This window comes from Balaenoptera physalus, assembly GCF_965194825.1.
Source record: "Balaenoptera physalus genome assembly, chromosome: 11".
Taxonomy (NCBI): domain Eukaryota; kingdom Metazoa; phylum Chordata; class Mammalia; order Artiodactyla; family Balaenopteridae; genus Balaenoptera; species Balaenoptera physalus.
The window spans coordinates 61158270-61173886 of record NC_138896.1 but is presented as its reverse complement, the minus strand read 5'-3'; the positions used below and the strand labels follow the sequence as shown (position 1 = coordinate 61173886).

At 38.8% G+C, this 15617-nt stretch overlaps 1 protein-coding gene across 3 annotated transcripts in view; it reads left to right on the top strand.

The window, feature by feature from the left end:
- Positions 1-2698: 2698 nt before the first annotated feature.
- LOC309637379 (uncharacterized protein) overlaps positions 2699-15617 on the top strand; it is a 194223-nt gene continuing 181304 nt past the window's right edge. For all 3 annotated transcript variants that reach the window (XM_082411876.1, XM_082411877.1, XM_082411878.1), the window contains exon 1: positions 2699-13902. In XM_082411876.1, coding sequence (XP_082268002.1) covers positions 13734-13902 — 169 coding nt within the window. In that variant the 5' untranslated portion in view covers positions 2699-13733. The remainder of the gene's footprint in view (positions 13903-15617) is intronic.

Sequence of the window (15617 nt, the reverse complement as noted above, 5' to 3'; positions counted from 1 at the left end):
GGTTATGATTAAAATGTTTACTCTGTTCAAATAGTAATTTTTCTATCATCATTTTATGCAGTTTATAGAGGCTGACTTCTGTTTTATATATAGTATAAATGTTATATATTTGCTATCAGCCCAACAAATTACATTCTAATTTTAAAAATTTATACACAGCAATGCAGAATAATAACAATTTCCTGCCTCTAAACAGGAAGTCGAGTCATTATAAAAACTCATCTAAAAAAGAGGAGAGGCTTCTAGAATGTCAAAGATTTTCTCTAAGTATCTTCCCTGAAACAAGTGGTGGTAGTACATGCCATGTACAAGAATATGCAGTTTGCTTTTGGGAGTCCATTTAGGTTATTTTTCTCTGAATGATTTTTTCATGCCCTTTTTATCGTAAGGAAGTGCCTTTTCAGAAATGGCTCTTTGTCGAAGGAGGAACACTTCCCTTCCCATCTCTGTTAATGGAAGATCTTTCTGTCAGCTTGGAAACCACCAAGCATGTGGTGATTTGTGGAGGGCAAGATAAATGCTCCTCATTTACATCCCTTCCCCGCCTGTGAGTGGGGCTAGTGAAAGGACCTGCCACTGTTTTCATCATTTGTAAGGTTCTCTTTATTGGAAAATAGAGAGCTGGTAGGATTTGTGTTGGAGGTGATTCTTCTTTCTTGAGAGGATGATAGCATGCCTAAAATTATGGAAGCATAAAAGCTGTAGGTTTTCTATAATGGGCACTGCTCAGTATTATTAATAACTGTGCACAAGGCACTTTTATGTTGGCAAGTGGCTTCAATCATTTTTATCATGTAATAGCTGCAGAGGTTCAGCGAGCTCTTCAATCTCTTCACAAGATTGGGTTCCAGTAATATGTAGTGTTTTAAGGCTGGGTGGAAATTCCTTAGGCTCACTGAAGGAATATTTTTGAATTATTAGTTCAAGAAATATTTTATATACACACATACACACACACACACACACACACACACACACATCAATATTTATCAGGAGGGACATGCCAGTGAAATAAATGAAGTCCCTGCATTATCTCATTTAATCCTTACAATAACCCTTGGAGGAAAATACTATTATTATGCCCTTTTCGCAGATGAGGAAAACGAGGTTTAAAGAAGTAAAGGAATTTTTCACAAAGATAATAAGTAGCAGAGCCTGGACTCAAATCTAGGTCTCTGATTTCAAACCACGCATTCTTATGCTAGAACTGTCTAATGAGAGACCACATATGACAGAAAAGAGGATGCTCTGTGCCCCTCCCACACAACCACTCTCCCACATGATGCTTGACCCAGAGGCCCAAGTCTACACGAGGGTTGGAAACAGAGCCAGCCTCATGTCAACATTAGCTGCAGATGATGACCCATGTCTCCTCTCCAGGCCCCACTCCCCTCCCTGCCACTGTGCATCCTCAGCCAGGCAGAGACCATGCATTCCAGAAAATAAAAATCAAAAGGAGAGAAAGAAATCAATAAAGATAGAAATCAATAAATTAGAAAGCCAAAAGAAGAAAAATCGAGTGTTTAATTCAAGAGCTGGTCTTGGGAAACACTGATAAACAGACAAATTTCTGACAATGTTGAAGAAGAAAAAATTATTAGGAGAGATAAATGGGATATAGCCTGAAATCAGAGGGGATGAAGCAGGTAATTATATATTTAGAAACCTATGTAGGAGACTTGCAAGATGGCGGAGGAGTAAGACGTGGAGATCACCTTCCTCCCCACAAATACATCACAAATACATCTACATGTGGAACAACTCCTACAGAAAACCTATTGAACACTGGCAGAAGTGTTCAATATTAATTAATTTGTTAATTAATTAATTTGATATTAAGCAAACTATGAAAACTTAAATACAAAGGAAAAATTTTAAAAGCAGCAAGGGAAAAACAACAAATAACATACAAGGGAATCCCCATAAGGTTAACAGCTGATCTTTCAGCAGAAACTCTGCAAGCCAGAAGGGAGTGGCAGGACTTATTTAAAGTAATGAAAGGGGAAAACCTACAACCAAGATTACTCTACCGAACAAGGATCTCATTCAGATTTGATGGAGAAATTAAAACCTTTACAGCTAAGCAAAAGCTAAGAGAATTCAGCACCACCAAACTAGCTTTACAACAAATGCTAAAGGAAATTCTCTAGGCAGGAAACACAAGAGAAGGAAAAGACCTACAATAACAAACTCAAAACAATTAAGAAAATGGCAATAGGAATATGCATATCGATAACTACCTTAAATGTAAATGCATTAATGCTCCAACCAAAAGACATAGACTGGCTGAATGGATACAAAAACAAGACCCATATATATGCTGTCTACAAGAGACCCACTTCAGACCTAGGGACACATACAGACTGAAAGTGAGGGGATGGAAAAAGATAGTCCATGCAAATGGAAATCAAAAGAAAGCTGGAGTAGCAATTCTCATATCAGACAAAATAGACTGTAAAATAAAGACTATTACAGGAGACAAAGAAGGACACTACATAATGATCAAGGGATCAATCCAAGAAGAAGATATAACAATTGTAAATATTTATGCACCCAACATAGGAGCACCTCAATACATAAGGCAAATGCTAGCAGCCATAAAAGGGGAAATCGACAGTAACAATCATAGTACGAGACTTTAACACCCCACTTTCACCAATGAACAGATCCTCCAAAATGAAAATAAATAACAAAACACAAGCTTTAAATGATACATTAAACAAGATGGACTTAATTGATATTTATAGGACATTCCATCCAAAACCAACAAAATACACTTTCTTCTCAAGTGCTCATGGAACATTCTCCAGGATAGATCATATCTTGGGTCACAAATCAAGCCTTGGTAAATTTAAGAAAATTGAAATCGTATCAAGTATCTTTTCTGACCACAACGCTATAAGACTAGATATCAACTTCAGGAAAAAATCTGTAAAAAATACAAACACATGGAGGCTAAACAATACACTACTAAATAACCAAGAGATCACTGAAGAAATCAAAGAGGAAATCAAAAAATACCTAGAGACAAATGACAATGAAAACACGATGACCCAAAACCTATGGGATGCAGCAAAAGAAGTTCTAAGACAGAAGTTTATAGCAATACAATCCTACCTCAAGAAACAAGAAACATCTCAAATAAACAACCTAACCATACACCTAAAGCAAATAGAGAAAAAAGAACAAAAAAAACCCAAAGTTAGCAGAAGGAAAGAAATCATAAAGATCAGGTCAGAAATAAATGAAAAAGAAATGAAGGAAACTATAGCAAAGATCAGTAAAACTAAAATCTGGTCCTTTGAGAAGATAAACAAAATTGATAAACCATTAGTCAGACTCATCCAGAAAAAAACAGGGAGAAGACAAATCAATAGAATTAGAAACGAAAAAGGAAAAGTAACAACTGCCACTGCAGAAATACAAATGATCGTGAGGGATTACTACAAGCAACTATATGCCAATAAAATGGACAAACTGGAAGAAATGTACAAATTCTTAGAAAAGCACAACCTTCCAATACTGAACCAGGAAGAAATAGAAAACATAAAGAGACTAATCACAAGCACTGAAATTGAGACTGTGATGAAAAACCTTCCAACAAACAAAAGCCCAGGACCAGATGGCTTCACAGGCGAATTCTATCAAACATTTAACACCTACCCTTCTCAGACTCTTCCAAAATATAGCAGAGGGAGGAACACTCCCAAACTCATTCTACAAGGTCACCATCACCCTGATACCAAAACCAGACAAAGATGTCAAAAAGAAAGGAAATTACAGGACAATATCACTGATGAACATAGATGCAAAAATCCTCGACAAAATACTAGCAAACAGAATCCAACAGAACATTAAAAGGATCATACACCATGATTAAGTAGGGTTTATCCCAGGAAGCAAGGAGTCTTCAGCATATGCAAATCAATCAATGTGATACACCATATTAACAAATTGAAGGAGAAAAACCATATGATCATCTCAATAGATGCAGAAAAAGCTTTCAACAAAATTCAACACCCATTTATGATAAAAACCCTCCAGAAAGTAGGCATACAGGGAACTTACCTCAACATAATAAAGGCCATATATGACAAACCCACAGCCAACATCATTCTCAATGGTGAAAAACTGAAACCATTTCCTCTAAGATCAGGAACAAGACAAGGTTGTCCACTCTCACCAGAATTATTCAACATAGTATTGGAAGTTTTAGCCACGGCAATCAGTGAAGAAAAAAGAAATAAAGGGAATCCAAATCGGAAAAAAGTAAAGCTGTCACTCTTTGCAGATGACATGATACTATACACAGAGAATCCTAAAGATACTACCAGAAAACTAGTAGAGCTAATCAATGAATTTGGTAAAGTTGCAGGATACAAAATTAATGCACAAAAATCTCTTGCATTCCTATACACTAATGATGAAAAAATCTGAAAGAGAATTTGAGGAAACACTCCCATTTACCACTGCAACAAAAAGAATAAAATACCTAGGAATAAACCTACCTAAGGAGACAAAAGACCTATATGCAGAAAACTATAAGACACTGATGAAAGAAATTAAAGATGATACAAACAGATGCAGAGATATACCATGTTCTTGGATTGGAAGAATCAACATTGTGAAAATGACTATACTACCCAAAGCAATCTACAGATTCAATACAATCCCTATCAAACTACCACTGGCATTTTTCACAGAAGTAGAACAAAAAATTTCACAATTTGTATGGAAACACAGAAGACCCTGAATAGCCAAAGCACTCTTGAGAAAGAAAAATGGAGCTGGAGGAATCAGGCTCCCTGACTTCAGGCTATATTACAAAGCTACAGTAATCAAGACTTTATGGTACTGGCACAAAAACAGAAATACAGATCAATGGAACAGGATAGAAAGCCCAGAGATAAACCCACGCACATATGGTCACATTATCTTTGATAAAGGAGGCAAGAATATACAATGGAGAAAAGACAACCTCCTCAATAAGTGGTGCTGGGAAAACTGGACAGCTACATGTAAAAAATGAAATTAGAAAGCTTCCTAACACCATACATGAAAATAAACTCAAAATGGATTAAAGACCTAAATGTAAGGCCAGACACTATAAAAATCTTAGAGGGAAACATAGGCAGAACTGTCTATGACATAAATCACAGCAAGATCCTTTTTGACCCACCTCCTAGAGAAATGGAAATAAAAACAAAAATAAACAAATGGGACCTAATGAAACTTAAAAACTTTTGCACAGCAAAGGAAACCATAAACAAGATGAAAAGACAGCCCTCAGAATGGGAGAAAATATTTGCAAATGAAACAACTGACAAAGGATTTAATCTCCAAAATTTATAAGCAGCTCATGCAGCTCAATATCTAAAAAACAAACAACCCAATCCAAAAATGGGCAGAAGACCTAAACAGACATTTCTCCAAAGAAGATATGCAGGTTGCCAACAAACATATGAAAGGATGCTCAACATCACTAATCATTAGAAAAATGCAAATCAAAACTGCAATGAGGTATCACCTCACACCAGTCAGAGTAGCCATCATCAAAAAATATACAAACAATAAATGCTGGAGAGGGTGTGGAGAGAAGGGAACCCTCTTGCACTGTTGGTGGGAATGTAAATTGATACAGCCACTATGGAGAACAGTAAGGAGGTTCCTTTAAAAACTAAAAATAGAACTACCATGTGACCCAGCAATCCCACTACTGGGCATATACCCTGAGAAAACCGTAATTCAAAAAGAGTCATGTAGCACAATGTTGATTGCAGCTCTATTTACAATAGCCAGGACATGGAAGCAACCTAAGTGCCCATCAACAGATGAATGGATAAAAAAGATATTGCACATATATACACTGGAATATTACTCAGCCATAAAAAGAAATGAAATTGAGTTATTTGTAGTGAAGTGGATGGACCTAGAGTTTGTCATACAGAGTGAAGTAAGTCAGATAGAGAAAAGCAAATACCATATGCTAACACATATATACAGAATCTAAAAAAAAAAAAAAAGAAAGTCCTGAAAAACCTAGGGGCAGGACAGGAATAAAGATACAGATGTAGAGAATGGAGTTGAGGTCACAGGGAGGGGAAAGGGTAAGCTGGGATGAAGTGAGAGAGTGCCATGGACGTATATACACTACCAAATGTAAAATAGATAGCTAGAGGGAAGCAGCCACAGAGCACAGGGAGATCAGCTCGGTGCTTTGTGACCACCTAGAGCGGTGGGATAGGGAGGGTGGGAGGGAGACGCAAGAGGGAGGAGATATGGGGATATATGTATATATATAGCTGATTCACTTTGTTATACATCAGAAACTAACACACCATTGTAATGCAATTATACTCCAATAAAGATGTAAAAAAAAAAAAAAAAGCTATGTATAACTCACCAATACATTTTTAGAATCTCACTGAAATAGTTGCTATCTGGGCTAATACAAATTAAATATAAAAAAGACAAAAGAGGCAGAGAGCCTTGAAAAGGAAACACATAGGAGAGAGAGGGGAGAGGTTTCAAAGAATTAAGGGTCCAAGAGGCATTAGGTTGTCACTAATTTACTGGCAAATTTTATGAAGCTTTTAAAATATAATACATTCTCAATTTTTATGTTTCTTTGAGTGTGCCTATGTGTATGTGTTTGCATAGCTATTGAGTAGTTATTACTTGCTACAAATCCTGGTAAGTACTTGGTGTGAACTATCACTTAATAGTCACAATCTTATGAGGTAGATACCATTGTTATCTCTTTTCTTACAAATGGGGAACACTAGCAAGTAATGAAACTGCATTTCTAACCCAAATAGCTCACAACTGAGAGCTTAGATTCTTTTTTTAAATTTTATTGAGATATACCTGGCATATAACGTTGTATTATATGATTTGATATATGTGTATATTGCAAAACAATTACCAAAACAAGTTTAGTTAAGATCCATCACCACACATAGTTACAATTTTTTTTCTTCTAATGAGAATTTTTTAAGATCTATTCTCTCAGCAACTTTCAAATATACAATACAGTATTGTTAATTATAGTCACCATGCTGTATGTTACATCCTGAGGACTTGTTTATCAAATAACTGGATGTTTATACCTTTTGACCATCTTTACCCATTTTGCCCACCCCCTACTCCCCATATCTGGCAACTACCAATCTCTTCTCTGAATCTATCAGTTCGGGTGTTTTTTAGATTCCACATATAAGTGAGATCGTACAGTATTTTTCTTATTCTGTCTGAGTTATTTCACTTAGAATAATGCCTTCAAAGTCCATCCATGTTGTTGCAAATGGCAGGACTTTTTTTTCTTTTTATGGCTGAATAATATTCCATGCTTTCTTTATCCATTCATTCATCATGTACACTTAAGTTGTATCTATGTCCTGGCTATTTTAAATAATGCTGCAATAAACATAGGGGCGCAGATGTCGTTTCAAGATAGTGATTTCTTTTCCTTCAGATAAATACCAGAGTGGGATTGCTGGATTGCTATTTTCAATTTTGTGGGGAAGCTTCAAACTGCTTTCCATTGTGGTGGCACCAATTTATGTTCCCACCAACAGTGCACAAGTGTTCCCCTTACCCCACACCCTCGTCAACACTTGTTGTTTCTTATCTTTCTGATAATAACCATTCTAACAGGTGTGAAGTGGTATCTCATTGTGGTTTTGATTAGTATTTCCCTGATGATTAGTTATGCTGAGCACCTTTTCATGTACCTGATGGCCATTTTGTCTTTCTTCTTTGGAAAAATGTCTGTTCAGCTCCTCTGCCCATTTTTATATTGGATTGTTTGGGTTTTTTGTTTTTGTTTTTGTTTTGCTATTGAGTTGTTAAGCTCTTTATATATGTTGGGTATTAACCCTTTATCAGATATGACTTGCAAGTATTTTCTTCCATCCTATAGGTTGCCATTTCATTTTGTTGATGGTTTCGCTTGCTGTACAGAAGTTTTTTAGTCTGACGTAGTCTTATTTGTTTATTTTTGCTTTTGTTGCCTTTGCTATTGGCGTCAAATCCAAAAAATCATTGTCATGACTGATATCAAGTAACTATGCTTTCTTCTAGGATTCTGATGATTTCAGATCTTACATTCAAGACTTTAATCCATTTTGAGTTGATTTTTCTGTATGGTGTAAGATAGTGGTCCAGTTTCACTTTTTTTTAATGTGGCTGTCTAGTTTCCCAACATTTATTGAAGAAACTATTCTTTCCCCATTGTATATTCTGGGCTCCTTTGTCCTAAATTAATTGACTGCATAAGTATGGGTTTATTTCTGGGCTCTCTATTCTGTTCTATTGATCTATGTGTCTGTTTATGCCTGTACCATACTGTTTTGATTTGTGGGAGCCTGGATTCTTAGCCACTACCTTAAAGTTGCTCCCAGAACATAAATTGCAACAAAGTACGGAATTTTATAAAACAAGCATAGTGTTGACACAATAATCTTACCAATAATTATACCTAAGAAAAAAATATTTGGGCAATTCTCATTTTTCAAACATTGAAACAAAAATCTTAAAATAAAATATCGGTATATCAATCATTAGAGCATGAATAATACAACATAATCAAGTATGTTTATTTCAGCAATATTGGGAAATATATTACATAATATTCAAAGATGAAAAAATCATATGAATCATATCAGTTAATGTCAGAAAAATTATTTATAAAATGTAACTTCTATTTTGATTTAAAAAAAAATGCTTATTGTAATCTCTGACTCTCAATGGTAAAATATTAAAATAATTTCATTCAAGGTAAGAACAGAAAAAAGATGTACACTCCCTCCTTCATTATTTTTATTTTTAAAGAACTTCTAGTCAATGCAATAAGAAAAAAATATTTAGATATTTGGAAGTTGCAATGCAATATGTTATAATTACCTGCAGATTCTCCATGTGAAAATCTGAGAGGATCAAGGTAGCAATGATGAGAAATTTAGAGGACAATTCAGTAAGTAAGCTAAATATAAAGGACTATTGAAACAATCAATATCTGCTGGGCTTATTACCCAAATTTATTTTGAGGTCATTTTTCTTATTGATTTACTAGCACTTTGAATATTATTTTTAATTTCACAAGCCTTTTTAATACTGGATAGTGTTTTTGCCATTCTTTAAAATCTTGTTTTAAATCCCCTGTTTTGTGTTTTGATTAAATTCTCTCCTATTAGAAACACCACTCAAGGCCCTGGCTATACTAAATGAGCTTGGGCAGAAATAACCATGTGTCCAAATGCCATTTCCTCCTTCTGAACATGTGACAGATACCATTAATCATTTCTTCCCCAGCCCAAATGTGGTCTCCAAATCTTTCTCCATATAGCTACTACCAACTGATTGGCACTGGTTTATGCAATATAAGTGACTTTTCCTCCCCAGTCTAATAAATTTGCATCAGTCCACCCAGTGAATTTCCAACTGGGAAAGGATCGTCTTCTAGTATTCTATACAACCTCTAACTTGCTACAAATTCAACTTTATTCAGTCCTCTCAGAAAGGTCAAGGGCTATAGTATGTAATCCGTTAGAAAGTAAGCCCTTTTGGAAATGGGATTAGCAGAGGATGTAACAAATTGATTCAAAGGGAACACCAAACTTTATTTCTGAATTTTCTGTAACCTGTAGCCTTAGAGTGAAAACCTTGACAGTTCTTTTATACTTAGACTGTCAAAGTCATCACTGCACCCAACGTCTGTAGTTCATGGTCATTTCTAGCTAGCAACAATATCACGAGCTCAAGTCAGCTATTTGGGAAGGTTCAAACTTGATTAAAAACAATTAAAGAAATATCACCTGGGGAGAAAAATGGTGCAGAATTTCACACATATTCTCCAGTGAGAGTTGGTGTAAGTCATTTTGAGTGGCCTCAGCCTGCAGAGGCTTGAAGCAGGATTTTGGTTCCCCAGCCAGAGGCAAGTCAGGCTGTGGCAGTGAGAACGCTGAATCCTGACCACTAGACCAGTGGCCAGTGACAAGGCCCTGGCCCATCGGCTTTTAGAAATGAATTCCCTCAAAAGGATGGAAAGTAGTGAAACAAGTAAAGTGTTTACTAGGAGGAAAAAAGACATGTGTGAATAGACTCACACATGCAGGCTCAGAGAGAGAGTCACGCCCTCATAGTGGTTTGAATCACTTATATGGGGCATTTGTTCCAGGTCTCCTCTGGCCAATCATCTTGCTTTGCCTGGTTCTAAGTCTGTATTTGGTTTATCTCAGGGTCCTCCCGTGTGTGCATGCGCATCTCTTAGCCAAGATGGATTCTAGCGAAGAGGCCTATGGGTAGGTTGACATCACCTACTATGGGGTGGTGCCCCCCCACCCCCGCCTTTGACCTCCAAGGAGGCTTGCTGCGCATGTGTAGTAGGGAAGGTCTCCTTGACTTTGAGATGAGGAATATGTGGTCTCTTTATCTCTTATCTGGGCAGGGCCCAGCCTTCTCCTTGCTCCTGCTTTTATCTTCATCATGGAGTATCTGTCCACAGGGGACAGACTCCAGCTGCTCAGCCTGGGGCCCATCTATCTCCTGTCTCATCAGGATATAAGAAAATAGCCATAATGACAATGCCTATATGAAGATAGAAACGCTAACTCATTTTATCTCAGGAAATAAGCATTAAACAACTGATATCCTCAAATAATTATATTAGGTACTGTGGAGTTAAAGACTTATTAAAGGTAAAAGGTATGCATAGATGTATCAACCCACAGTGTTTCCCTTCTAGAAGAATAAATAAACATCTGAAATTGGATTATAGCAATCACTGGTTAAATCTTGTAAGAGACTTCCCTTTGCACTTAAAATAGATGTGAATTCTTTAGCAGACTGTTGAATGATGTGGTCCTGCCTTCCTTTCCACACGGATGCAGTTCTACTTTTCCAGTCCATTGGTTCACTCTCAAGGCATTTTGACCTCAGGGCACCACTGCAAAACCCTGTGGGGCTCCATTCACACAGACAACGGCACAGCTTTATACTGCATCCTTGAATGACCTTCTTTTAATTCTTGGAAAATAGTCTTTTTTTGCTTCAAAACATTTGCCTGTGATTTTCCTTCTGCTTAGAATGTTGTTCCTCTACATTCCCATTCTTTACTTGGCTAATTTCTTTTCATCTTGATGTCTTGGCTGACAGTTTATTTCCTCACCAAGGCCAACTCTGAATAATCTTCACCCCCTCCACCCCGCCCACATACACAATATGATCCTTCTTTATTGTCTCCTGTACTCCATGCTTTTGCTTCACAGAACTAGTTAAAATGTGTAAGTATATATTTATTTTGAGTTTTCTTAACACAAGTTAATTGTATGTTTTTTGAGAGCAAGGATCATGTTTACTTTGTTTTATAGTCCAGATGCCTAGCAAAGTCCTTGCCATTTACTAGGCCCAGACTTAATAAAATATTAATTATAAAATATTGAATGGATAAAAAAGTGAAAAAAGACATATTACCTAAATAAATGAAGAGGAAACATAATCAGTGATGAGCTAGAGATACAGAGTAAGATTTACAGGAACTTGGAAGCGTGAGAAATCACTTCTAACTGGAATGAGGGAAAGGACTTCATGAATTTGGTGATAACTGTGATTAAAAAACTAGTTGGGAATTCCCTGGCAGTCTGGTAGTTAGGAGTCGGCATTCTCACTGCCAGGGGCAGCGAGATCCCTGGTTGGGGAGCTAAGGTCCCGTAAGACGCGTGGCGTGGCCCCCCCAAAAAAGAAAAAAACAACCAAAAAACAAAACAAAAACCCAAAAACCAAGTAGTATTGGGATGATGGAATATACTGAAGTTTAAATAACAAGAACTCTGGAGTCCAAAGAGCTCTAAATTTAAGCAAGTTGTGTGAATTTGGACAAGTCACTTAAGTCGTCACAGTTATTTTGTATGTGAAATAGAGGCTGTGATGATTAAAGCACATGAGATAACATTTGGAAACACTCATTCAGTCCCAGGCACAAAGCAGATAGTTGATTCTTGACAACTATTATCACTACATAGACATCATCGTGCTTTCTAGATCAACTAGTCAACTAGACAGAATGAATCAAGGAAGTAGGTGGAAAAGTGAAGGGTATGGGGAGCTGGGGATTTGGATTTAACTGGAACTGGAGTTGCCTGAAAGGAAGGAGAAAATATGATTTGAAAAAATTGTCTTCAGATATTCTTACTCTGAGGTTAGTGGGGAGTCATGAAAGGCTTCTGGCTGAGAGGGCGAAATGATCAGAATCAGGTTTCAGGAGTGTTGCTTTGGTAGCTGGGTTGGGGAGAACTGAAAGAAGGGAGAAACCACTTTGAGTTGCTATGGCAATGGTGGAAGGAAGATTCTATGAGTGGCATTAATTTGAGGGAATTCAGAGTAGAGAGAGAGAAACATTTGGAAGCAGTTTGCTGGAATGCTATTTGTTGAATGAATTTTTAAGTATTAAATGACCTGAGAATTTGAGGACCTAGAGGCAGGTTGGAATTTCCTCCAGAGCTAGATCATACTGGAGCAATGTGACAATATCAATTAAAATATATTAAAAACTTAAGAATTTCTTTTGATGTCTCTATTTTGGGAAATATGTGCAAAAATAATATTCAAATTAGATAACTGGCAGTGATATTCAGATATTTACATATATTTTAGATAAATAGGTTACTACTAAAGCAGGAATTGGAATGAAAAGAGAAGAATGAGAGATGTTCACACATTCATCGTAATGCTACCTTCCTCTCCAATACAAGTTCACATCTATATGTCCATATACAGTATCTGTATGTCTGCATCTATAACTGTATCTGTGTCTATATTTTTAATATATTTCTACAACTGCCATTGGAGTTTAATTACGATAATCTATAGCACTAATTTGGACCGTGCTTTTAACGGAAAGCAATTTGTCTCTATACATCCATAGTCTTAAAAATCTGATAGCATGTCCTCTAAGACAGGATCCATGGCTGAATCCCATTAGCTCCCAACCCTAGCACCACACCTAGCACTGATACCCAGATAGAAGTGAGTAAGTATCTGTTGAATAAATAAGTGAATTAGGACTTCCCTGGTGGCACAATTGTTAAGAATCTGCCTGCCACTGCAGGGGACACAGGTTTGCTCCCTGCCGGGGGAAGACCCCATATGCCGCAGAGCAACTAAGCCCGTGTGCCACAACTACTGAGCCTGCGCTCTAGAGCCCACAAGCCACAACTGCTGAAGCCCGCGTGCCTAGAGCCTGTGCTCTGCAACAGGAGAAGCCACCGCAATGAGAAGCGTGTGCACCACAATGAAGAGTAGCCCCCGCTCGCTGCAACTAGAGAAAGCCTGCATGCAGCAACGAAGACCCAACGCAGCCAAAAATAAATAAATAAAATAAATAAATTTATTTTAAAAAGTGAATTAGTAAATAAAACTCTGATACTTTAACCCCAGTTCTCAGATTTCACTGTGAATACGTAGTTCAAAATATGGGGAAGAGAACTTTAGAATTTAAAAATTTTAGAATTTTTGGAGAGTTTAACACTAGTTTGTAAGAATGATAACTTGGTAAAAGCATAAATACATTATCATCAATTAATGGTTAGGTAACTTATGGCATGGCAACTCATTTGAACAACTTGTTAAAATGTTAAGTGGAAAAGCTACATACCGGGTTTTAGATGCAGAATGAGTCTAAGTAAGACATACAAATAAAAACCGAAGAAAAAAACGAAGAAAAAATAGGGAAAGTCATGCAACTCAGGTTAACAATGCTTTTTTCTTTCCTTCCTGCAGAGGGCGCCGCACTGGGACCAGCTGCCCTCACTCCGCCGGGTCAGCCCCCCGACGCAGCCCAACTCCGCTCGCGCCCATGGCGGCTTCCGACGGCCCGGCGACGGCCGCTGCTCCTGCTGCTGCTCGGTGAGTGGACTGGCCGGGGGCTGAAGTCTGGGGGGCTGGGAGACTGAGTGGCCGGGCCGGGCTTGGGTGAGGGGCTGCACGGGTCCCAAGGGATGCGGGGCAGCTTGAGCGGCCGGCGGGCGCCGCGCGCGGCCCGGGAGCTGCGGGCTGGGGTCTGGCCGGGCCCGGGGGCTCCCGGGGACGGCGGGCCCGCGGGTCGTCCCGCACCGGCTTAGTCGGTTGCCGGCGGGGTGGTAGACGGTGGACGAGGGCGGGCCCGGCGAGGCCCTCAGGTCCCGGCACTCGTGTTCTGGGGTCAGTGGCAGTGATTTGGTGGTTTCTGAGCGGCGTGCTTCGCGCCTTGACCTTGGGGTCCCGGTAGCGGCGAAGGGCGGCGTGCGGCCGTGTAGCCAGGGACACGGGACTCGGTGGGGAGACCAGGGCGGCGCGGCCTTTCGAGGTTGCCCTGCGTGCTTTAACCTTCGCCCCTGGCAGAATGGCATGGCGCTCGAATGCGTGTGTTTCTGTTGCTGTGAATTTTAATGAGATTATAATGACTTAAAGTTACCCTTAAGAGTTTTGGGGTGCTCACAGTGGGCAAAAGGAGAGGTGGGCTGGGCCTGGCCTCGCAATGGCCCTGTTCATTTCTAGTGAGTCGTCGTAAGGAGTGTTGCCCCCGTTCTGTGGCTGCTGGGCCCCGGCAGTCTAAGGAGGGCTCCATCAGCCCACAGAACTCGGGAGCAGGCCTGGGTGCAGGTGTTTCACCCATTGAGGAATTCTGCTCTCAGGTGTCTGTCCTAATGAGAAAGGAACACGTGCTGACCTAAACGGCAATCACTGCAAGGTTTGATCCTAGGGCTATTTAGAGCTCTCCCTGGCACTCTTTCTCACCCGGTCCCCAGAGCTACGGGAAGATTAAGTGCCAGGATCTGAACAGTCATACCAGAGAGAACTCGTAGGAGCTCACTCGAGTTCAGTAGACACAGACACACGTGCCCACACGCGCCTGCCGCGAATTCTCTAAACATCTCTAAGTTTCATCCTACTCTGAAGTTCTATCATGGTGACAGAATGGAATTTGGTTTCAGGTTTTCGTTTTGCCTGTTGTGTAAAATGAGTTCTTGAGCTGCAGGAACAGCCACAAGGGGTGACCTTATTCTAGCGGCAACCTTGCTCTTCCTCAGCAGGTGTAATTAGTTAGGAGAGGAGTTGCTAGAACAAGTCTTGTTGCGTCAGAAGGACTCATTGTTCTTTTTTTTATTAAAAAAATTTTTTAAAATTGAAGTATAGTTGATTTAGAATCTTGTGTTAATGACTGCTGTACAGCAAAGTGATTCAGTTATACATATACATACATTCTTTTTTTTTAATATATTCTTTTCCATTGTGGTTTATCACAGGATATTGAACATAGTTCTCTGTGCTATATAGTAGGACCTTGTTGTTTATCCATTCCATACATAAAAGCTTACATCTGCTAACCCCAACCTCCCTCTTCATCCCTTCCCCAACCCCCTCCCCCTCGGCAACCACCAGTCTGTCCTCTATGTCTTGGATTCTGATTCTGTTTCATAGATAGGTTCATTGTGTCATATTTTAGATTCCACATATAAGTTATATCATATGGTATTTGTCTTTCTCTTTTTGGCTTACTTCACTTAGTATGATCATCTCTAGTTGCATCCATGTTGCTGCAAATGGCATTATTTTGTTCTTTTTTATGGCTGAGTAGTATT